The sequence below is a fragment of the Styela clava genome, chromosome 5 (assembly GCF_964204865.1).
Source record: "Styela clava chromosome 5, kaStyClav1.hap1.2, whole genome shotgun sequence".
In the NCBI taxonomy this organism is placed as follows: domain Eukaryota; kingdom Metazoa; phylum Chordata; class Ascidiacea; order Stolidobranchia; family Styelidae; genus Styela; species Styela clava.
Genome location: NC_135254.1, coordinates 3,362,887 through 3,388,673, shown reverse-complemented (window position 1 = coordinate 3,388,673; position 25,787 = coordinate 3,362,887). Strand labels below are relative to the sequence as shown.

At 34.7% G+C, this 25,787-nt stretch overlaps 3 protein-coding genes across 4 annotated transcripts in view; 1 reads left to right on the top strand and 2 right to left on the bottom strand.

Moving 5' to 3' along the window:
• LOC120332866 (FGFR1 oncogene partner 2 homolog) overlaps nucleotides 1–7,878 on the top strand; it is a 424,145-nt gene extending 416,267 nt beyond the window's left edge. Inside the window, exons 4-7 of one of the 2 annotated variants that reach the window (XM_078112436.1) lie at nucleotides 2,384–2,525; nucleotides 3,110–3,254; nucleotides 4,322–4,394; nucleotides 5,392–7,878. In XM_078112436.1, the coding sequence (XP_077968562.1) occupies nucleotides 2,441–2,525; nucleotides 3,110–3,254; nucleotides 4,322–4,394; nucleotides 5,392–5,697 (609 nt within the window). In that variant the 5' untranslated portion in view covers nucleotides 2,384–2,440 and the 3' untranslated portion in view covers nucleotides 5,698–7,878. Of the gene's footprint in view, nucleotides 1–2,383; nucleotides 3,255–4,321; nucleotides 4,395–5,391 lie in introns of those variants that run through there. The other variant, XM_078112435.1, reaches the window with a different exon arrangement.
• Nucleotides 1–25,787, bottom strand: part of LOC144422696 (uncharacterized) — a 486,406-nt gene that overhangs the window by 197,657 nt on the left and 262,962 nt on the right. The window lies entirely within an intron of this gene.
• On the bottom strand, nucleotides 12,584–20,061 carry LOC144422789 (uncharacterized). The gene is made up of 4 exons (XM_078112614.1): nucleotides 18,643–20,061; nucleotides 16,937–17,103; nucleotides 14,839–15,038; nucleotides 12,584–12,677 (listed from the first exon to the last, which is right to left on the bottom strand). Exons 1-4 carry the CDS (start codon nucleotides 19,943–19,945, stop codon nucleotides 12,584–12,586), a joined length of 1,764 nt encoding a protein of 587 aa, XP_077968740.1. The 5' UTR covers nucleotides 19,946–20,061.

The window sequence follows — 25,787 nt, the reverse complement described above, 5'->3', positions numbered from 1 at the left end:
TTGCAATAAAAAATGAAATAATTGTGGAATGTTTTTAAATCAGAACGTGGACGGGGGCGGTAGGATGTTTACGGCGTTTTCGGCCTTTCATATGTAGAAAATCTTAGGTTATTCGAAGCAATATTTTTCCGAAAATAATTTTCGTATCCAGATTTTCAATGTTTCTACTGCATTATTATAACATGAAGACGGGCGGCGTTACATTGCGTCAAGATGATGAAGCACGAGAGTATTCGTCACAAGAGAGAGAGAGATAGCATTATGCTATTGTCGCTTTCAATTCGCATCGACAGCGCGCGATTTCTACTTTTTTGAGATAACATATCTCATTTTCGAATACAAACATATACGCGGGGTTAGCGATTATTACGTAACTATCAGCAAAAAGGTATGATTGAAGTCGGGCGGTGTTAAATTACGTCGAGGTGATAAAGCACTGGAAAAAAGTAGTTTTCACCGGATTGTTATGACCGTGGAACGACGTTGTTTTAACGTAGAACAATAATAAAAAAAAAACGAAATTCAAACGGGGGGACACGACCCCCGTAACCCCCCCGCTGGTTGCGCCACTGGCTGACATGGACTGGTAAATTGGCGTGAGGCCATTGTACGCCATGACTAAGTATTTTATTATTGGATGAGTATTTGGTTGTTTTGAAAGTGTGAGGTGTTTGAGTGTATTAAAATGGACATCTTATCGGCTTTCCTCTTCCTCATGATAAAAATAATATCTTATCCTTAATATGAGCAATCCTAGTTGAATAAAACAAAGCCAGAAGACAAATTATTGGATTAGGCAAATGCTCTTAACCAGGGGAGGGCAAGGTTTTAGGACCAGGGGCCAAAAAGCAAAAGCAAAAATGTAAACCCATATGCCTCCTGCCAAAACTAAATTTGATCGCAATCTCAATGAATTCCTTGAGCTAATTTTAGCTAAAACGACAAAATTTGGTTTTAGTTTGGTTATGGCAGCATCAGGTGGCCAGATTAAATTGCCCAATTGGCCGATTAATTAACGCCAGGATCTTTGATTGCATGCCCATTTTCTTGTGTAAAAAAGCCATGAAATTGAGACTGGACTACCATTGGGTCTCGTGTAGTTTTGTACTTCTAGTGGACGAAATATAATGATATTTAACGATGTCAAAATGTCATTTGCCCCGACTCGTTCATATAGAACTCACTCACTTTCTCATATCGGGATCGTTGCAATGAGAAAACGAGAGAAATATCTTGCTCAATATCAGGTGATCGTCTGCACGTCTTGGAAGACAGTTTGTAAGGCCTTATTACGTCACTGTGACATAATATTTTGATGACGCACGTTGGGGTTAGGATTGACTATCATGGAGACTTCTGAATTTTTTTTACTGTTCAAGATTTTGATATTTATCCGATAGTATTGAACTTTCGGGCTGTTAAAAGTACAATAGCCTGAAAGTCCAATACTATCGAGTATTTTGTTCCTTCAATCATGGCTCGAGCCTCGTTTTATTGGGTTTGTGTTTTTGTGTGTTTTCTGGTGGGCAGGCACATGATATTTCTCATGGTTTAAACTTCTCTAAAAGTTTTGCTTGCATTCCAGAATTCTCCATTTTTAATTTGTGTGTATCATGAAGTTTTCAAAATAAACTAAACAAAGTTCATAAGAGGACTTAATCACATCGCGAACCACAGTCTCTCGTCTGGTTACCAGGACATGTTGTGTGTGAGATTAGTTAGCCAGTTTTTTTTTAGGATGCATGGATTTGATGACGAAAAAAAAGCCGTGACCGACCAGCCCTCACATGAACCACCCTGTTCCTTTGGGTATAATAATATGGACTCCTTGCTATCATATGGCTGTTCATGTGAAGGCTGGTTTGTTACTGCTTTCTCCAATGTCTAAGTGTGCACCTGTAATGTTGATATGTAAATTAGCTTTAATATATTCTTATTGTTGTGCACAAGTCACACTCCAGCTTTTTCTGCACTTCAAGTACAGTAGTTCATAAGGTCATAGCTAATGAAATCAGTATTATAGTAATAATAAAGAAAATAAGTAATACTACACCAAATACAAAGTTCCTGTCCAAAATTAAGAAACTCCACCTTGGTTGGGAAAAGTGGCTCCATAGTATTTTGAGTTGTTCTAAACCTATTAGGAAAACACAATAGTTAACCTGTTATTTTCAATCCTATTTTCAGGTTTGACTCTTTCAAAAATATTTTCAAGGCTCGGATCATAAAAATATTGTCCACGTCATTAATGATGTCCTCATCAAATTAGAAATATTTTAAATACAAACAACGAGCGTTTATGTGGGCTGCACTGCAACAATCAAACTTATCGATGCTCTCTAACATACACTTCCAAATGATTTAATTTCATCTATTATTCCAGGATCATGACAGTGCTGCTGAAAATCTTGCCGAACAGACTTCAACTCTCAAGAAAGAGATGGAAGCGAGAAACACATATCAAGAAAATTTGATTGAACTGAACAAAGTTGCTGGACACAGACCAAGGTCTACTTTAGTCTTAGGTACGACAAATTTTTACAAGAACCAGTACTAGCTTTGCTCATGTTTTTAATGTGATATTTATTCTTATTATCTTTACTTGCCTGTATGATATTTCCGGACGTAAATTGATCGTTTCCTATTTTGTACCAAACTCTGCATGAACAGAAAAATTCAATTTGAAATTAATTAAGAAATAGTGTAAAATTAGTGGTTATTTTTGATCAAGGGTGCGCAATAGGCAGCCCGCGGGCCACAACCCGGCCCACCAAGCCGTTCGGTGTGGCCCTCGTCAACACTCAAATTTCCCCATCAGGCATAAAATCTGAATCTAACAGTTATGTTAAAAAAGCTGCTCATGTTGGTAAAAATACATGTTTTCATTGTTTTGACTTGTGTCTTTATTATTGGAACGCTGAGCAACAGTCGTATTCTTTTGTCTTTCTCGCATTGATTTTTTGTAGGCCCGGGTAACTGTATGAAGTGGTTATATGGCCAACCGAAAAAATGTTGCACACCCCCTGCTTTAGAATAATAGTAAATATAATAATAAAATGTAAATCTCAAACAAAGTTATGTTTGCCAAATTCCCATTTCTGTCTTCAAGGTATTCAGCAAGAAAATAATGCAATTCGGTCCCTACAACATGAGAACGATGAATTGCGACAAAGTTTGACCGACCATCAGAATGCATTGGAACTTATCATGACCAAGTACAGACAGCAGATGATGAAGTTTACAAAGCACAAAAAGTATGTTGATCTTGTCAATGTATTTCATAATCTCAATCATTCAGAATACCTTATGGTTCTAATACGAACGATCCTATTTCCCGTAGAAATGGCAAATTAGGGTTTTTATCCTAGGCTTTTGGCCAGTTCAGTACAGCGGCTCCACAAGTTTACATTCAAATGCGAGAGTCTGTATGAAATATATACAGGGTGTCCATAAAGTCCCTTTACAATTTCAATTTTGTTATGAAGGGAGTTGATCTCAACCAGGTTTGTTGTTTTTTATCCAGTAATTAGTTAAGTTTTTTTACTCCCATTTATCACATCTGTGAGGGCCAAAACAATATATGGTATCGATAAATTTTCTTCCAATTTTAAAAAATTTCACGACTCCCTGGACACCCTATATATTGTTTGAATAATATCAAATACTTGTACTTGTATTTAGAACAAAATATACTTTTTATTAGGTTTAACATTATTATCAGACTTGCTACACTTGAAATTTCACTATGTTTTGCAAGTATTAGTGTTAAGTATTGTACTGGTGTACCTTGAGCCTATGGAATGTTCCAATGGGGTTCCACCCCACCAAAAAGGTTGAGAACCAGTGGATTAGGCGTATTGGAGTGGCAGTTCTAAAAGCTAAGAACAACACATTATAGCATGGGGTGTGCAACCTTTAATACAGGAGGTCCAGATAGAAATAACTGAGCGAAACCTATTACGGCATTGTAAAGTCGTAGGCATGTATAAACTGGACTCAGATATAGGCTTCGCAACGCACAGGGATTGGAATTACACGCACGTACCAAGTTGAATTTAATTGAAAACTGATTTCGTGGCCCGTACACATTCAAAATTGCCACTCTTGTGGGCCGCATTTGGCCCATGGGCCAGTCGAAGGTTGCACACACCTGCATTATAGTATTTGTAAATTAATATTAAAAATCCAAAGCCGTATAGCTGAATAATATTCACAAAGAATAATTATGAAGTTTTACTTGGATTCAAATATTTTAACAAAATCAATGAACCGTGACTTGACAGCATTTATAATTATTTTTATTTATATCTTTCGTTTTCAGCATCCAGATCACTGAAAATGCTTATCAAGCAGAAAAACAATATCAAGAAGAGAATATCGAACTCATTGATAAGGTATCGAAACCAAAGTTACTCTAGTCCACAAATATGTTGTAGTCAGGGGGGTAGTTTTCAAAGGGAAGGGGGGGATTCTGAAATTTCCATTTGCCAAGTTTGATCGGAACAGCTAGCGGGTCTGGTCAAACGCCAGAAAACGTGTAACAAGCGTTTCAAGCTACGGAAAATTGCTATGGATGATACAGAAAGATGCTTTTATTTTTTTTTACATTTTGAAAGGGGAGGGGGGGGTTCCGACCCCTAAAACCACCCCCTGGCTACATCCCTGGTTGTAGTGCTTGGTTATACCATTCCACAGTTCAGTTAGCCTGGCCCACAATTCTGGTCGCACATTTCAGTTTAGTGAAAATTTGATTCTTTGGATTGATGTAAAATATATTATTCCCGTATCTAAATTCATTAGGTATTTCCTGCTAAAATTCCCGTAATCTCTGTAAATATATGAACTCTGACCACCACAAGATTGTGGCATGGCAAATTGTGGGAGTAACCCTGGTGGTATTGAGCATTTTTATGTATAATCTTATAGTAGAAATAGTGTGTACCAATATGGAGGTAACTAATTTTGTTCGCCTATTTTACATCAAGTTGTGTAAAGGGAATGAAATCTATGGACAAGGGGTATATTCAGATGGCTAACACAAACAGTCCCCGAACTCCTAAAAGAATAAGGAAAATATGAATGAAATTATGGCCTAACCTTAACCTGGTACACACACTGAGGCAGTACTGAAATAGGCATCCTGATTAATCAAGTTCAGTTTATTATATATTTGCCACTGATATCCAACAATATGTAATGAGCTACTATTATTTGAAGGACTTTATAATCTTTCTTATTTGGCATTCTGTCATTAGTAATGCTGGAGGTTTGAAAATAATTATTCAAACGAAATAATTCAGTCACACGGTGGCGCTGAAGGTTCAATTATTTCAAAACAAAATAGATGGCAGTTTTATCTTAAAAAACATTGATTATCTTTCCATGTTTCAGATCCACGAGATGGTTGCTGTGATGAGGCATGCTGCGGATGTTGATGATGAGCAATATCTCAGAGATTACGAAGAATTATCCCGATTGGAAACAGAAAATGACATTTTAAGAGAAATGCTGATGATATCTAAGAGTTCATTTGGATCAAGACTTATAACCACTGAACAGAAAGATTCTGCAGATACTGAAAAACAAGAGAATGAATCTGAAATGGTGCTCACTGAGGATACTACTAGTGATAAGACAGTTATACATGAGGGGAATTCCCCTAAGACTACTCCCCAGACAATTATTATATTACAATAGGGAAGTAGTTTATGTTCCTTCAAAGGATAATCTCATAGTTTGTGTACCAGGTTCATAATTTCATTCAGATTTTCCTTATTTTAGTTTTATTAAGAGTTTGGGGGACTGTCTATGTTAGCCAAGTGGGTATAACCCCTGCCCATAGGTTTCAATCCCTTTTCACAACTTGATGTAACAAAACAAACAAAATTAGTTACCTCCTTATTGGTACACATACTTCTGGAGCGTCCCTTACTCTTGTTATTCCTTGTGTTTCTATCGAAACTCAGTACTGAGAAAATATATCTGGTTCATACAAAGTACTCTGCACAAGGCTGTAGACTATCCAGGGGTTCTGCAGGTTTGCATTGAAATCCTGTAGTCTATATCGGGCTACTCAACTGGCGGTCCGAATCCGAACCTTTCGGGTATTCGATTTGTTAGCCCCACTTTTGAAGTTTCCTTTTATAAAATCAGTTTTATAGATTTAAAAATATATATGAAAAGAACTATAGAATAACAAACAATCTTGATCAGCTAATAATCATTAGTCGGCCGAGGAATCGTGTGCTTGAGGAAGCCGAAATATAATGTCTGGAAAGTCCGGACCCAAATATTTTTGAAGTTTTGTATGCGGACCACCGGTAAAAATAGTTGCGTAGCCCTGGTCTATATTATTATATTTATCTTGCTTAAATATAATTGAATACACGGATATATTATAAAAAGTGTGTTTTATGAGAGAGATTTTCATTTCCTCTACATTAGAGGTAAGAACAATTCCGGCCCGTATGAAACTGACCCGAACCTGACTAATTAACTGGATTTGCAGGCCCAAGCAAACCAGAAATTTCACATTTTAATCAGGAGATCTCTGAATTGTCATTGCAAGAGTGTCGTGTTGATGAGGCAACTTATTTGCAGACCACGGTCTCTCGTGGCCAAAACGCCCCATTTATAAAAAAGTCAGCGATAGAACAGCCAGACCCGGCTCGAATTTCTGGTTCGGGCTTCAGATCTTAGCTCTACTCTACATCAAATTTCCGTTTCACATTTTTTGATTGGCATATTATAATGTATATTCAGTTACACAGGGGTTCTTAAGCTTTTGAAATGTTTGTTGGGGTTCCTCTCCTCCATAAAGGTTGAAAAATCTTTGCTCTAGACAAGAAACACTCAGAAGAGGTTTTGGTTGGCACTCAAATGAACACAATACATTATTTCCAATGTCAATTTTGATGTTTCCAAATTCCACAACTTGAGCATTTGATGATACATGATTTCCCTGTACAGTGCAGTCTGCACTTACTTGGGGCAATGGTTTAGTACAAATTCGCACTGGTGTAGTTTTCAAAATGAATATCGAACTGAATAGAACATTCATAAAAAAAAAGAAATACTAAGTTGAAATATTTGCACATCTGTGACAGACTTAGCATTTTAGAGTTTTATACCAATTGGGGTTAGAGGAAAACGGATAAAATTGCCCTTGTACCTGTAGGTGGAATTCTACAGCTAGTCTTACTTCTGGACAAAAGCAGTGAATTGTTTTTTATTTCATAGTTATCATCATACTGTGAAATGAAGTTTTTATTTTTGGTAATTTCCTCGCTATTCAGATACCTTCAGAATTAATTATGGTAAATGGTAGTTCAACCACAAGCTATATGGTCGAGTTGTCTTGTCCTAGTCCATAAGCATTAGATATAGTAAATACAAGTTCTTTGTGTATGTTAGGGGTGTGCCAGATGCAGCCCTGAAGAAAAATTGTGCGGCCCTCTGAAAAGTGCCATATTTGAATGACATGTTCCCGTGTCACGAGATTTTATTTTTGTAATTCCAATTCTTTACGTTGCGAAGCCTATAACTGAGTCCAATTCATTATCAATGCCTATGACATTGCAATGGCCCAACAGCTAGCTCGTGCAAAGCGAACTACTCAAGACTACCGTATGTATATAAAGCTGCAGCCGCAGTATCACCCAGTTATTTGCTATCTGGCCATAACGATGGCGCATCCCTGAGGGAATGGCCGATAAATAAACTAGTACCGGTTATTTAAATACATACTGAAATGGTATTTTTGAACATATTCCTAATGTTTAGTAAAGAATACGTTTCCTGGATATTTATTCGAATCAGATTGGACATTCCTGATACTCTATCATGTTGGTCTTATTCAGTAATAAAAATGTTTGAAGGGGTTTTGCTGATTTATTATTGGTATCATAGTAGAAGTATGTGTAGTGTACCAATATGGAGGTAACTAATATTATTCGCCTACTTTACATCAAGTTGTGTAAAGAGACTGAAACCTATGGACAGGGGTATATTCACTTGGCTAACACAGACAGTCCCCGAACTCGTAATAAAACTAAAACTAAGGAAAATTGGTTAAAATTATGGCCTGACCCTAACCTGGTGCACACACTACGGGAGTACTCACAATTGGACCCCATACCACTCATAGTGTAATAAATTGGTTACTAAGACTGGTTTTATACATTTGGAGTGAAAAAGTTTGCCGTCCCCCATATTGGAACAATTTCAGCATGATAATCAATTTTGCAAGATCACACATTCTTTATATCGAATTGGTTCGAAAAACACTTTAATGCATATCAAATTATTTATAAAGTTGAAACATATAAAAAAATATTTTACTGGAATAATAACTCAGTGGTATTTCTGCGTCAGATCTTTTAATAGTTTGTAAATACAGTATTGGCTTGGTCGCATAAATTGTTATAAAAATATTAACACATTCGTTTATATTATTATTAAATTTGTTTTATATAAAATATAGAATACACTTGAGCACATAGACAAATTAATTTTGATGTGCAAGAGAATACAAAGTCACAAATTTTCAAAAATAATTTTGCTGGAACTCTTGATTTGTATATTGTTAGATGCTTATAATAGGTAAATTCTGAAGTATGTGAACCAAGATGGCGGACACCGGAACGTAGTATTTGTACCAATTTTCCTTATTTTATTTCTAATACGAGTTCGGGACTAGCCAAGTGACTCCCGTAGTATTTGTACCTGAAATTATGGCTTAACCTGGTACACATACTTTGTTCTGGTGTTCGCCATTTTGGTTCGCATACTTCGGTAGTACCTTATATTCTACCTTATACCTTCTACCTTATAATTATAAAAATAATACATGAAATACTCTAGGATACTTATTGATACATACAGCGGTGGTTGGCAATTAGAAGCTCAGGAGAATTGTATAGATCTATTGGAATGTGGTGTAATTAACAGCAGCAGTGGGGAACCTACGGAAAAAGTATACAATATGCCATAAAAATAAATGCATAAGAACGACATTAAAACTTAGAATAATAATATATTTAGTTGTGGATAGCCATGAGCACCGATAATATTTATACAGATAATCTATACAGTCTAATTCATGAGCTCAATAACTAGAGCTCGACCGATATCACTTTTTTGGCACCGATACCGATAACGATATATCGGCCAACTAGTGACCGATAACCGATATTGACATACCGATATCTACAACTCGAACCCGCAGTAAATACAAATAGAAAGAAACATTCAGTTTCAGTCAATCAAAAGTTCATGTTGAAAAATAAAGCAGTCCTACACAGTGCTTGCATCATTAATAAAAGTTTCGCAGCAAATAATAAGAACACACATTAATGCACAAGAGAAAAATGGCAGTCAGTAAAAAGCTTTTAGAAGTTCATTTTGATCCATACAGTAGTAGGTGGGAGTAGGCTTGCACGTAATTTACGGAATTGTTTGGAGTTACGAAAGAGAAGTTACAAATTACGTAAAGTCGTAATTATTGGTCGAGCGCTTTCGCGTTTGAAACGTGCTCCTTCCAAGCAGTCAATTCCGTCGATTGTAAAAAATCAAAGTTTAACAAGTAGAAGAAGTTAGAGTTCCGGTATTCGCAGCCGTTTTGAGCCGGCATGACGCGTTGCCACCCCGTTTGAGCGTTTGGTTTCACGGTCAAAACGATATTATTATAAGCGTTATCACCGTAACGCAATTAGCACCGACAGACTTTTTTGTCTTCACGATTTGGTATCTTTTTTATTCGGCGCTGATAATGATAAATAAGAATGTGTGATAGTTGATTGTAATTCCGGAAGGCGTATTTTTCTTTCTCTCCGTGAAACAGACATGAAACGAATTTTACCGCCGCTATAAGCGCTCAAAAGGAGAGGAGGCTAGGCTACTTTCTTTTCCCGACTCAATCACTTTTATTAATACAAATCACAGCGCAATAAAAAACAAAATAGAATTTATTAGCATTAATTTACAACAAGTTACGGGTAAGAATTTATCGCCGGCTAAATAATTATTATTTGATTCAAATTTATCGCAAATAATGTTATAACATTTAGGCCGCGAAATGATTTGATATAAAATGGAGCTTGGTAATCGGAATATCGTCAATAATTCAGCATCAATAATTATTATAAAATGCTAACTAGGTAGCAAAGTCGGATAATGTAAAAAAACGGAGCAATAACAAGTCTTCGTTGCGAGACAAGCACAGGTATAATCAAACGAGAAAATACGCTTGTCGTTGAATAATAACTTAGAAACCCGAAATTTTTATTCAATACGAAAGTCGATTTAAAAAAAGGCAACTATCGTTTCATAAATATCCGTATACCATTATCGGTAATGATAAAATTGATCGCATAAAATTGGGACGGTTAATTTGCGAACGTGATAAAGGAAAATCAAAGCCAACACAATTAAACAAGATAAAAATCAGAATAAATTCAATTTGAATTCACTCCTTGGTATTTGTCTTTAACATCTGTCGCCGGCGTGTAGTACTGTCGGTAATATGAAAACCAAACTTCGATGTCCCATTCGGAAAAGAAGTGGATTCGAATGGTTTTTATGATAGGGTTTAAACGTGTGAAAAAATATCGCAATTACGGGGTCATTGCGTAATCAATTTTCCCGTAATTACGGAATTGATTTTTGTCGATTACGTGCAAGCCTAGTGGGGACGCAAGATATTCGAAGGCGAGGATTTTGCGCCGCTCGAAGAGAGAAATATAGAAGAGAACTCTCTGTTCATTGAAAGGCAAAATGAGAGAAGCGTAAAAAAGGAAAACGCTCGGCCGCAGATATTTCCCGGGGAAAAATATTCATTTTTTAGAACGTGGAAAAGCGACTAACGCTGATATATATCGGCCAGATATATCGGCCGGTTGGGCCGATATGATATATCGGCAAACACGCAATATCGGCCCGATATATCGGTTGGCCGATATATCGGTCGAGCTCTATCAATAACACAGGTTTGGGTTGGACATTTTTTAAATCAAATCATACTTGATTAATTAATTTTTGTTAAAGTACGAACCAATGGGCATTCGGGTATAACCTGTCACAAATTGTCAAAACACTTTTCAGATATCTTGACTAACTTAAAAATGCCAGTTTATTTAACATATTATAATTAATGTAGAATTAATGCGAATACATTGAGTTTTGCTGATTGATTCCACCAAATTAAATATATTGGCAATACAATCATCCTATTAGCGTTGTGTTTGGACTCGACTATGTTGGCATGTCTGATTAAATAACCCCAGTTCAATCATATGCCCGCTACCTCACCCAGAGTGTTGTAGACTGTGGAAAAAACAGGAATATTTAGAGAATTATAAAAAAAAAAAATGCCTCAAAAATATTAAACTATATGATAGCAGTCACTGATATCTAACAATATGTGAAGAGCAACTATTTATTTGAAAGTTTCAAAATTTTTTCTTTTTGCCTACTCAATCTAATACACCATGGGAGAGGTGAGGGTGTGGAATTTGAACCTGCAATGTGTAATCAACGATGCCAGCGCAGTTAAGTCTTAAGCTTCAGCCGCCTAGGGCATTTTACTTATTTGTCAATTTGCCTTACACAAATGGCACAAAATACAATTCTGAATATAAAATGTTGTTATGATATTTAGTTTCATTGTTCTTTATTTGTAATATTTGATCAGAACATAATTTGCACAATGGCTGCAATGGTAATATTGTTTTGGCATTTGATGTAGATTCAATGAAGCAAGTTCAGTATCCTATGCAGGGAACAGTACAATCAGTGTTGTAGGAAATCTTTCTGGATCTCGGAATCTAAGAAGTTGAAGGAAATTTTTACCGGAGGAAAAATATGACGAAATGAAAATATAATTTTTGATAAGAGGCAATAAGATAAAACTAGAATTTATTAATCTATACACTGACTATATTACGGCAGCTTATTCTTACATAATCTGTTGAAGTCATGTTTTTGTTATATTTATTTATCTATCCAAGCTTGATATTTCCTACAAGCTACAGAGCTAATTTTTTGTCACTGGTAAAATTACAGTATCTATGAAAAATATTAGTCATTTACATATCATTGGATGCTTACACAAGGCCTTGTATGAAGGTAAAAACGTGGAATAAAAACCATTTATTCCTATATTATTAATATCACCATATCCTACACACTGTTTTGTCATCACTTCAATAGTGGATTGTCAAAGAACCTACAAGAATTCAAAAGAACTGGGTGGATGTAAACGTGGGACCTTGAACCTATATTGTCAATAAAAACTGCCCAGCAGATAGAGTGTCTCATTGAAGATTGCGCTTTTGAGTTTGCATTTTAAAAGCTTCAAAATCATGTTATTGTGACATCATATGTGACAGTAGAGCACTCTATGATGTATTTAGGGCTGGGCTTTTCAAATCGAATTATTAGAATCTGAGAAAATTTCATGTAAACAAGCAACCCTTATCTACCTTCGATACCAATGCAAGTTCATTACACAATTCAGTTTCAAGTTATGATTATGTTGGGGAAAGTGGGCACAGCAATATTTTGCCAAAGTGTCAAATTATTAAAACTATCTCACCCATATTGATCCCTCATACTCAAATCCTTTTGCCTCCAATGCTTCTTTCAGTTTCATTGTATGGTTTGGATCTGGATATCCATTGCTGAAATAAATAAGAATTCATGAACTCTGTTTGAGCCTGTTCCTAGAAAAATAATGGAAATTTGGTAAGTTTTCTGTTTAACAATAACAGATCCTGCCCGGAGAGTATTGAAATACAGAATTGGGTTCTAGGAATAAAAAAATTTCGGCGCTCTTGAAGCATGTGAACCAAGATGGTGGACACCGGAACGTAGTATGTGTACCAGGTTTGGGTGAGACCGTAATTTTATTGCAATTTATCTTATTTTAGTTCTATTACGAGTTCGGGGACTAGCCAAGTGACTCTGAAATTATAGCCTAACCCCAACCTGTTACACATACTATGTTCCTGTGTCCGCCATCTTGGTTCACATACTTTAGGAGTACTAAGATATCGTCTGAGAAATCAAAAAAAGTCATGATGGGGCTACAAACTATGGGTTGACAAACATTTAACTTTACCATAAGCGGCCATTTTAGTTTCTGTTAAAATTTGAGAAAACTTAATGTATGTCAGAAATTTCGACTTTTGCTTCAAAATTAAAACGTCTAAAATTAAGAAAATACGACTCTAGTTTTGAACTCGATACCAAAAAAATGTCAAAATTAACTTTTCTCTCGGCTCCCGTCACAGACCCTTACAATATCAGATAAAATGAAAATCATGCTGACTCATAAAGTCATAGCAAATAATCTTCTGTACACGATGACCAGGCAGTTTTATTAACATAGTTGGTCAGAGTGAATTATAAGAATACCATTGATTTGATAAGTCTGTCAGTTACTGCTTGCCTTGCTCAGGGTGAAGTATAACAATACCATTGGTACCAATACCATAATTTAGATATCTAATCTATTTAATATATACAAGTCGTAGTCTAAACCTGTTCGAGATTCCTAATCGAGCCCAATTTTGTATACCCATTTTTATTCATGTCATACGACTCCCAAAATTTACCCAATATACAATAATTATATACCACTGGAAAGGTCTTTTAGAGTACTATACGCTAGATGTCACTGGAGGACTGTAAACTAAAACACCTGTTTCAAGAGGTCTCTCATTACGTCAAAAAATAACAAAAATATTTACACTCCCTCATTCTATCAGCTGTTGGACGTGTATAGCTGTTGTAAAGCTCAAATGTGACTATACAGTTGACTGCACATTGGTTTTCTCTTTCATATGATACTAAACGCTTTTCGATAGCGCGCGTCGTTCAAGCGTTTTGGAAATTTTCCGTTTGAGAAGTCACCACATCGAATCAGGCCAGGCTAAGCTTGATAGATCGATCGGTTGTTTGTTTGTGCTTTATCGCGTTGAAAGCTTTTGTGAGTCATAATGAAACATTTATTATGAATCATAAAAGCTTATAATCGTGAGACAAGGAGAATTTGCGAGATAAAACGCCTATGTGAACTAACTTTTTTCAGTGAGGCAGCTGCGATCAAACGACTCGATATTTTTATAACTTCCTGACGTTGTGAGATGTCCACTCTCCTATGTTGAGTAGCATATAAAATGACCTTCAAAATAAGACCTTATCATACTAGCTTTTGTTATTGGTTAGCGCACAACGCCAAGGTTTATGGAATCATTTTCTTGTTGTGCGACGTTTTTATATCGCAGCGGGGAGTACACACTTGATATGTAATCAAAATTTTATCACTTCTATATGTCATATAAGGTTCATTCTTATATTGTTGTGTGGGGAATAAGATTTCCTTTCAAGCAAGACCATAACAAACATTCCAGACCTCATGGTTTACACACAGCATTGCAAAACGTCTGAAACGTCGCGCATGCGTCAGTTCGAGAGGAAACATTAAGTGCCTTTAAATGAAGTAAATCAATCTTCATATAAATTTAGATGAGTTCAGTTTTCTTCTGAGCAAAGACAAGAAAAAAACGACTGGATAAAACAAAATAATTTTTAGAAAGCTATTTTATCCAATATGCCTTTTATGCTTTGCAAATCGTGAAAAATGAATTCCAATATCCTTATTGGTGAAATTTATTCCCTATAATTTTATTTAGCTGTTAAAATTAGACTCCCAAAAGAACTGTGATGTAGTGCAAAACGAAGGGATAACAAAATTTTAAAATCAGTTTTATTCTTTCCTATTTCCTAACATTTTAGGAAGTAAATACCCACCAAACATAAAACACACAAAGTACTTACTTCTCAGGTCCTCCAGTTCTATTAGTCTTATGAGAAAACTCATTGTTCCAAACAATTTTTCCTCTTCTGTTACCAACTTCCTGAATCTTGAAAATCAATCCTGCATCGAATGCTTGATAGAGTAAGTTGTGACATTCCCGTCCATCACCATCATTCCACGGCAAATATTCAGTGAATTTATGAGCTTCATATGAAATCCCCTGGAGTAACAAACAAAACTAATCATCTCTCATACCTGAGGGTTTGTTAAACTTATATAAATATCAGAATATCTATGACAGTTTAGCAGAAGTTGAAAAATTTCTAACAAAATACTTGGTGTTTTTAATAGATTAATTCAATTTGACAACCCAACAACTTAATTAAACATTGAAATCAGAAATTATAAGGAAGCCCGCTAAATATTTAGCTTGTCGTGATTTTACTGCACCATTGAATCAAATTCTAAACTAAACATAGAAGAACTGAGTTCTATGAACAAATTAAATTTAAACAAACCACGAGTTTAATATTACTCAAGTTTCAACAAGCATGATCTATATATGTCTATGTTATGATTTTACTGCACAAATGGCTTCTATATTCGAGCTTTTTCTCAATAACAAACCTTTCAAAGCTTTGATTTCCATTAGAACTGAATTCAATCAGCATACCAGTTTAAATTAATTATAGATGGACAAAGCATGAACCAGAGTCAACCCATATAAGCATTATACAAAATACTGCCTGATTCTGTATATATCTATAAGAAGCAATAACTGATGTGAGTGAATGCGAACATTTAGCAATACTTCTTTCAAGCTTCTGGACTGTGCAATGGCTAACGCAGTGGTAACCAAAGGGTGTACCGCGGTGCACTAGTGTTACGTAACAATAGAGATGGACACTGCTTGCTGCAATTTCCCAAGCTGCAGTTTATTTATCTGTTGAACAGTTTGTTCAAAGTTTCAAAATAAAATTAGGCAGAGAAAAGACATTAGGCGCATATGTTTACAAACATAAAGTACACATTGATGATCACAATATTGAATTTTATTCAAATTTTTTCCATTAGTGCGCCGTTAGCAGTTTTTTCCTAATAATTCAGCGCCGCACAAACAAAGTTTGGAACAGTTGGCCTAATGGTTGAAGTGTTGGACTGAACTAAGCTGACATCACATATTGAACATTTCGGTTCAAATCCATGCCAACCACTTCACCGGGATGAAATAAATTGGATAGGAATGCAGAACCAGAAAATTCGAAATAATAATATCTCCTTAAATATCATTAGATATCAGTGTCTGATAGCTTAAATTTCATTAAATATAAGATATGACAGAATTAACATATTTATCCCGGGGAGAGAAAAGCTGATAAGACGACTTAATCAAGTGGCGAACCACAGCCTCTCATCCGGTTACCAGTCTATAACACGTAAGAGATTGTTTAGCCAGTTATTCGTTTTCGGAAGCATGGGCATGATGGTGGAGGAGGCTGTAACAGACCAGTGGTTATGTGAACCACCCTACTAAATATCAGTGACTGCGTGTATAGGGCCTTGTTCCGAGCAAAAGACATGAATAAATATCGCATAAAAAAGTAACATGACAGTACTATTATAGGGATGTCTTTGCCTATATATCAAAATCACCATATTTGGAGCATTTATGAAATCAAAATTTTCAAAATATTTCAAAATTTTTCAATTTTTCGAAAAATTTTCTATTTTCCATCCACCTTTTTGTTTACATCATGTTGTATTTAGTAAATTTTGACATATATAATGATTTTACTTCTTAATTGATAATAAGATATATATTTGTGACCCCTCAATGAATCGATTCAAGAAATTCACAATAACAATAATTGTACCAAAGAATTCTAGGCAAACTATCAGATTGTGGGCATCCCTAAATATTACTGTCAACAAATTGTGATTCTTTATTTATTGCACTGGTATTTATTCAGGAAATATATTTTAATTGATCGATGTTCAAATATGTTAAAGTGCAATGGGGATTGATATTAAGAACAAAAACCTTCGATTAAGAATCTTGATTCCAGTAAATCTATAATTTATTTTTCAACCAACAATTAAATTTGTTTCTTAACTCACCTTCAGACTTCCAGCAGGAAATGAGTAGGTGATGACAAGAGTATCGTCTCCTTCATATCCTGGCAGTGATTCTTGCAACCAATCCTCTGACATCCTCCCTCCAGATGGTTGTTGGTTGATGATTCTTAGACCAGAAGTAGTTTGACTTGAAGACTGAGATTCTGCACCTGGATAAATAAATCCCAAACTTGTAGCAAACAAAAATGTTTGTTCTTATTTAAGCAATAATGCTTGTGATTGGGGGGTTCAATGATATTTGAAATGTACCAAGATATATAAAAAATTATAAAATGAAAGAATGAAAATTATAGAACCTAGATGTAATTAAGCTTTTTTGTGGTTATTTGAGTTTTGGGACAATGCCATGGTCTAGTGCAGGGAGGTCCAAGTTTGTCGGCCTCGCGGGTCACACTATTACTTTTGTATTGTTCACGGGCACAATAGTGCCAAGAATAAGTCAACAGTGCAATACAAAACAAGCACTTTTATTGTTATTGCACATTGATCATTACCGGTATTTGTCATTTATCAAGCTAAAAGATACAAAACCACCAAAAAAACTTACTAAAATGTGCAACAATCTTACAATATCTACATTTAGTGTGAGATTTCAAACTCTTCATAACAGACAAAATGTCGTTTTAGATTGTCGCCGACACAATTTGCACACATATCAAGCAAGCATTGGGTTATTTTTCCCCCCTATATTCAGTCAGAAATCTGTTTGAATTGGTCAGCTTTCTTTTCGAACTCGAAATGTTTACAAAAAAACTTACAAATAACTGCAGATTACCTGATTACCGAACTTTATAAATTTCAGATACAAGAGGGTAATACCTAACTTTTCTGACATTTTTTGTATTACTGTTTAGGCTGGTTGCGAAAAACCACCCTGCAGAAATTATATTGTCCGGCCATAAAATAATATTTATTTATCAGGCATAGCCGACCTAGGTTGATAGATTCCTCATTAGATTTTTAATTTTCTATTGAGCCTATTTTGTTCTTGACCAAAAACATAGGAAGCCAGTTAACAAATTAAACTAGTCAAGCACATTATCTAACTTCGCCAGTTGTCTCAGCTAGCCATAACACTAGTCAGTTCAGTGACACTAGTGATGTAACAATATGCCGAAAGATTTTTTTTGGCAATTATTATGACGACACAAAATGCGATTTTTTGTTTACCCTCCCGCAAAGAAGAGGCGGGCCACTTGTCGCCCGCGGGCCTGGGTTTGGACCACTCTGGTCTAGTGGTTAGAGCGCTGAATTTAACTGTGAGATGGCATTACAGATTACACATCACTGGTTCAAGCATGTTAGGTAGGCAATGCCTCCCTCAGAGGGAATTTATTCAGTAACAGACACCTGGGTCAGAGACATCAGTTGAATTGAAATTTACTTCATTTCTATAGAATTTATAATTTATTCATAGATACGGTTTTGGAAAAGGCTTGTAAAATTAGTGCAATTTAGTTTTGTACCTATTAATGCACTTGAACATAAAAAAGGTCTTCAATATTATAGTATTTTTTCGCCAATACCGATAATCTGAGGCGAATTTTTAGCCCGAAAATGAAAGTTTTGATAGCCTAAGAGATATTCCAAATTCAGTGTGAGAACCCTATTTCATGAAAACTGACTGGGAAGGCTCGTTATCCCTGATTTTCAGTATTTAACATATGATAAACTTTTACTTCTATTACCATTAGCTGGTCTGGAACTGACAGTGTCATAACCCGATGCACCTCGAATGGCAGAAGATCCTTCCTCATCATCCTCTGAAGAGCTTGAATCTGGTAAAGCCAAGGGTTTATCTGCCTTTGACTTTTCTACAACTTTTTCATTTGCTCTCGAAAATAATTCATCCACAAGAGAATCGTAGCATTTCTCTGATTTTTTTACTAAAGGTTCAAGTCGAACCGTCTCTTTTAGGAATTTAAGAGATAAATCTTTAAGTTTAATGAAACTAAACACGTCCTGAAATAATTTTCTTCGATTTTTGACATCATGTTTCACCCATTTCATCATCGCCTCGTATTTGACAGCCTCAGGAGAATACTTTGTGCCTGAAGATTTAAAAAGTCTTATTATGTCATCCTTGTTGATATCAAGAAATTCATTTTTCTTGATAATTTGTTCAAAATTCGTCTCCAAGAATCGATTAATGGAATCCTCAAATGTTGATTGTTCAGGAATTTGATTGGTTTCAGAAAGATTCTTCAAGATAAAACAGTTATCAATATCAAGGTTTGTCTCAAGTTTTTTGACATCAGAAAATAATGCAGCGATTACCGATTTCTCAGCTGTTTTATTGTTTTTAACAATAGGTTCTTCAAGGACAGTTTGTAGAAGAAATTTAAAGGGATATTGCTCGATGCTGACAAGTTCAGAAACATCTACGTTATCTTTTCTTTTTGCCCATGTTACCACAGCTTTCCATGATGTTTGGTAAGTCTGATTTCTCATGTAACGCAAGAGATCTGATTTGGTGACGAATGGAAACATCTCGGAAGAAATAACAGATTCGAAATTATCAATCACGATCTGTTCGGCTTGTTGTTTTATATCAAGACGATCATACATTTGAGCCAAATTGATTACAGAGAGACAATTTATCGGAGAAATGTTAATTTCCAAGATTTGAAAACAAAGATTCGTTAATTCCTCCATTTGTAAAAGATTGGAAGCATGCAGGATATGCTGAATGTTTTCTATTTTCAAATCTGCCTTTCCTTTATACATGAACTCTACGCATTGTGCGATCCCATCCTGATCGACATCCTTCATTATAACATGGCCGTCATGAACTTCCTTCAAGTTGCTTGAAAACATGGCTTCAAAGTATTCTGAAGAGGCTGCCAAGACAGTACGATGCACTCGGAATGATTTTTCACCAACGTTGATGTTGAAATCGCAAAGAAACCCTTTCTCTTTGAACCTGTCATATGATGTCATGAGACGATCTGACTGTTTTGCTCTAGCCTGGTTCATTACTTGTGAATTCATCTTTGTACTTTTGCCAAACTTACAATTTAAGCGTTATACTGAGATCTGAAAATAATTGTTCTGTTTTTATCAAGCATGGCTTGAATAAAAAATGTCTGTATCTTTCAGAAGTTAGCTTTTACCTCACTAGTTCAGCTCACAAAAAAACTGGACCATGGAATTGTAAAATATCAAGTATCGTCATTATATATTAATAAGGAGTCACTATCTCTCCCTAAATTTAGTAGAAAATGTCAGACTGAGCAATATCACAGGTACTGATAACCCAATCTAATCCATGTCCATAACACTTTGGATGGGAGCGAAGCATCTTGAAATGCATCACACTTTTATTTGATTTAACAAATTTAACAAGACCAGTTAATAGATTTGTTGCAAGCTTGAACCTTATTTTTGACCAGACTTTTGTTCTGAGCCATTCTTAATTGCAAAGTTGAATTCAAGAGTTTTGATTTGATTTGCTTAATTTTCAGATATTTACTCTATCATATAATATTATATACTACAATACACTATTCACTATGCAATCAAAAAAATTATAAGTTTACATTTCCGCTATATAAAAGGAGCCAATAAATCTATCTATAATATACACTACCAAGTCAAACTTTGCCTTCAATCATGAGGCAATAAATATAGCAGAGCTCAAAATGAAAAGTTAAATATGCAGTTCATTCACAATACTAACAAAGCATAAATGCTAAAAACTTTTGCTCCACTGCTTATTGGATATAATTCTAGAGTATATCTACGACCTTACTCAATATAAATGTTTATACATTATTTACTATTATAAGAAAGTGAACATAAAACCAGGAAACTTCCAAACTTCGAGGTGTATTTACTTAATCATTTCATATCGACGACAATAAACATAATGATAAATATAAATGATTTGCATTAAGTAAGCTGACATGTTTTTAGGCTAATAAAATTATTCGGCGCTCCTGAAGTATTGCACCAAGATGGCGCACAACCTAAACCTTAGACTGGAATACATACTGTATTCAGCTTATGCGCCATCTTGGTACGCATACTTCTGGAGCTCCAATTAATCAATATCGTAAATTTACCAATATCAAATTCACCAAGTTATTTTAACATTTATAACATAAATCTGAAAGTATTTAAATGTCTTGTGACATAAAATAAAACCAGTTAATTTTGCCAAACTGCCAGACAATTCTGACCAGGACTGAAATAAAATATCAAACTGTTCCTGGGACCTGATAATACAAATTGTTTGTGTATGCCATTTTATACCGGTAATGCACTTTGAATTATTAATGAAGTTTATTATAAATCTTGATACAAACCCTATCAATCCTATAATTTTTGAGTTAAACATGATTTTATGAATGAGATAAGAGCACTTGGCAGAATACAATGTTTTACATAACGGAACAATATTGTGCTTAAAGAAATTTGATCAATGCGGATAAACTTTCGCTGCAATTGTTAGTTAGTTCATAAATTTTTTTATATAAATAACTTTTTGATTTCATTTCATAACATTCAATAATTGATTCCATAACAGGCATTCAAATTGTTTAAAAATTATGATTAATAGGACTGATTTCAGAACAATTGAAAACAGTACGAATAGTACTATGTGATAAAGATTTATTGATTGAGCTCAACAAAATTAATTATAATTTATAGGTCTTGAACAGTGGTTCTAGCGACTCACCTCGAAAAATAACTAGCAAACAATAAGTTACAAATAACAGATAGTAAAGCGAAAGTATGATTTGTTCAAAAAAACATATTGAAAATACATGGATGAAATAGCAATCTCTGAACAAGTAATGTCCACCCTGCAGCCCATGCGGCCCACTTGAGGTTTCATTTATAAATAGAGCCATGGAGTATCAAATGGCTAGATTATTTTGATGGCCTTTGCACCGATGATCGAATATAATTAGTAAGCAGACAGCCAGAACTCGTTCAAACTTGCTTTCCTGTTGCCTAATTGAACACGTTATTCAACATGGTGGAAGGTGGACGTCTTGTTTACAAAAACGTTATGACATCACAATACAAATATGCCAAAACAACCGCCCTTAATAAACGTTATGACATCACAATACAAATATGCAAAAACAACCGCCCTTAATACCACGACAAGGCAAATGCAATAATAATATCAGTCTAATTAATTATGGTTACTCAACTCTCCCAAGCTTGCCCGTTGCAAGCATGCCTATGTGTAATGCAAACAGATTATTTTCTAAAATTCCAAAAAGGGCCGTGGCACACTTGAATGTCTCTTGGGGCACACAGTTCGAGAAACGCTGGACTAAACTCTAGCACAGAATAAATACAGGTAAAGGTAGTGCAACCAAAATACCGATTACAAAATGCTGGCAATTCAGGTCATATGTGACATCACGAATGCGACGCAATCCGTGTTGCACAAAAATGCTAGAATGCGACATATCTCTGAAAAAATAGGATTTCATGGATGAGCAATATCTGAAAACTCGAGGATTTGTAGCAGGGATTCATTGTATTCGAAAATCCCTGACAATTGGGCACTTTTTAACATTTCTCCCCGACGCAAATTTGACCACTAAAATCCCGCACATGTCAGGAAAAAATATGGCTTATGGCAACCCTATACTATTGGAGACACTTACACTAGTTACACAATATTCAACCTGTGATCCTAATAATGATGACTTTATAAATTAAATGAAAATTGCAATTTATAATTCCATTAAAGAACACACTTACACTACAACAGGTTCTATCATTTATTTCAAACAAAACTTCTCTACACCAAACAAGAGTATTTCCAATTTATCATGCATTTTTAAATATCAAGAGTTAGAAATTGCATGAATATGATGACTTATTTAGGAAAAGAATTATCACATTAACAGAGCATCCTATAACCTGTATGAGTAAAATTCTGACAGAGTTATGCTTGAACTTTTATTTAGTTCTTCTTTAATGACTAACTATTCTTTTATACCTGATATCAATAATGCAAGACTTGGCTATTAGAATAATAAAACTACTTGTACAAGGCTGCTTGAAGGCAGAAATACTGTTTCTTGATATCTTTCAATGGAATATTTAAATATTTTTCAACATTAGGACAGAGCTCAAAATTAAATCCTAATACTTCGAGAGTGACATCACATACATATAATACAATATAATATGCTAAGATATCAAAAAGCATAAATATGTATTTTTACAATGAAATAAATTTGCCAATATTATATTAAAAACACACAATGGTAGAATATATTATAATAAAGTTTGCATTTTAAAACAATTTCAGTTTAAAAATAAAACTGACAACAGAAAATTAGATCATAGTAAAGTGTAAATCAACCAGTAACATCTTTTATGAAGTATGATTTATAAATATTATGAAACTTTATTCAATGGCTATATTTGACGTTTTATCAAAAAAAAAAATCTAGTCAATCAAAAAAAAATTAAAAATCGTAACAAAAGAACCCAAAATATGAGGGTCTGGGCTGTGCCAGAGTAAAATGCTCTTCGATTTAGAATACTTTTAATTAAATTAAAAATCTACACGCAGAATCATTTGATAATTTGAGGGCAGGGCTGTTTTGACCTGCTGAGGTGAGACATCTGTCGTATATTATTATGCACCTATTTAGTATTCAGGGCTTGTTATTTTCCGCGTAGTCACTATTCAGCTCTTCTTTAACTGCAAGAATAATCAAACATTTGAGAGCGTAGCTATTTTGACCCACTAACGTCATACAAAATACAAACAGTGGGTAATAAAACCTATAATATTACCAGGTATTACCAATAAAATTTGATTGTTTATTGTGTAACAAAGGATTTCACAATATTTGCTCAAAGACATGCCATAAAACACTAACAGACTAGTGATTTACAGCCTTTGTATTCCTTTAATATCATTATGTTAGCAGATTTCACGTCTTGTAGAATAAAAACTGGAACTATTCAAGTGAAATATCTGCATAAAACTGCTCGGCTATCTAAGTATTTACCGTAAATATGTATGAGCATAACTTTTCCTAATATTGAAGTACACAACATCCTGGACATATACTAACATTTGGAAAGTTGATCATTCATTATTTTCACTCGAATCCAAAATATAGTTTTTTTACAGGTAATAAATCCCAGGTATTAGCAATGTTCTGATCATCTAATGAGTCAGTTCATTCAGTATGCGTAACAGCAATTTGCAAATACACTTTATTTGGTTTTCCTCAGAAGTTTAAAAAATAAATAATTGCAAACTTTACTTGATATGCCCATGTATGGAGTACTGCTGCCACATCTGGGCTGATATTTGTATGACTTTTCTAAAGTATATTAACCGACCTTAAAAACAGTTATATTAATGAATGAAACTCACTTAAAAATGTGAGCATTTCATTTATCACTTGAACTTCACAATATTTGGATGTTCCCATCCCTACCAAATCTCTTACAAGAATTTTCCACTCAAAATACTAAGGTAACGAATTGGCAAATATATCTTATCTTTTGCTACTATTTATCTGCTTACCAATTCCACACAAAATTTTGATTTGATTCCTAGGCTCTTAGGTTACCTTGCTACTTTCTGATTGATATTATTATCAATTTACTCTCATATGCTGTGTAAAAAAATAATTTTTTAAAAATTAACATTTTCCAATTATGTATGTATTATGTCCCTAGGTATGTAATACTGGCATCCTTCATTAAAACAATCATACTGATTATATTCTATTCCATGCTCATGATATGGCACAGATAGCAATTGTAATTATATTTAGACATTTGAAAGTAAACAACCTCTAGTGCGCGGCCATGTAAGTATGAGAAACGCGAGAGAAACCCAGGGGCTCCGCGAGCTATTCGATTACTCTTAAAAATACTGACTCAAAATTTCGTAACTGTTCAAAGAAGCAATATCAGCTTTGATGAAATCTGACAACAATATAGCCTCGAAATATGGCAATGAGGCTGAAATAAAAAATGACATTATTTATAAGCAAGAGCGCAGCCAGGATTCTTAGGAGGGTGGATTGGGATTGGAAATTGCCGCGCAACATTCTTCACAATTAAAAAAACGGATAACGAGATTTCTGTTGCGTAAAATATTCAATCCATGACCGATGCGAGCATTTAACGTGTCTCTTCGTTATAATGTAATTGTGTTCATCGTTACTCACGTTTGATTCGAGATTACTATTAGGATTACTAAAATGAAAGAATGCTATTCTAAAAAAACATAAAATATGTGATAAACTGCCAACTAGAAATAAATTCGTATAAAGTCATATTTTTGGGATCTTGGGATTTGTCAAACTTGATTTGTTCTGTCGCACTTGAGATTATTTTTAAGCAAGATATCGCCGTTTAAAAAATTACGATGTCTGGGCAAAATACGAACAATTGAAATTTATTTTATTGCATTCGACTCCGTCGGTAGTTTCAGAATGAAAAAAGGTAAATCGCACGCACAATTGACTGATTCGATTTCGCAGTTACTTCGACGAAAACCTAACATAACACCAAATTTTGTGATTTACAATGTCTATAAAAGCGTTTTCAATCTGAGGTGAGTCTGCTGAAACCAAACGTGTGGTCTTCCATTTTAAGTTTCAGTTTTAATATTTTAGAATGCCGTTTTTCAATCAAGAAATTTGAGTTGCGGATTTAACTCTTTATTAATTATTATTTTTATCATTTCGTCGCCGATGACTATAATATGGTAACATGTTTTTCACATTGAACTCATAATTCCCCACGAGAACAAAAAAGCAATTAACATGGTCTTTGTGTAACAAAACATGTATATGCCGGGGGAAATTTTTGATCCAGGGAGAAT

Bases quoted from the DNA above. Each gene is read 5' to 3' on its own strand.
- LOC144422789 (XM_078112614.1), bottom strand. From the start codon at position 19,945: ATGAATTCACAAGTAATGAACCAGGCTAGAGCAAAACAGTCAGATCGT. The intron at 17,104-18,642 runs GTAATAGAAGTA...TTATTTATCCAG, and splicing joins CAGTTCCAGACCAGCTAATG to GTGCAGAATCTCAGTCTTCA. The intron at 15,039-16,936 runs GTGAGTTAAGAA...TTGTTACTCCAG, and splicing joins TTCCTGCTGGAAGTCTGAAG to GGGATTTCATATGAAGCTCA.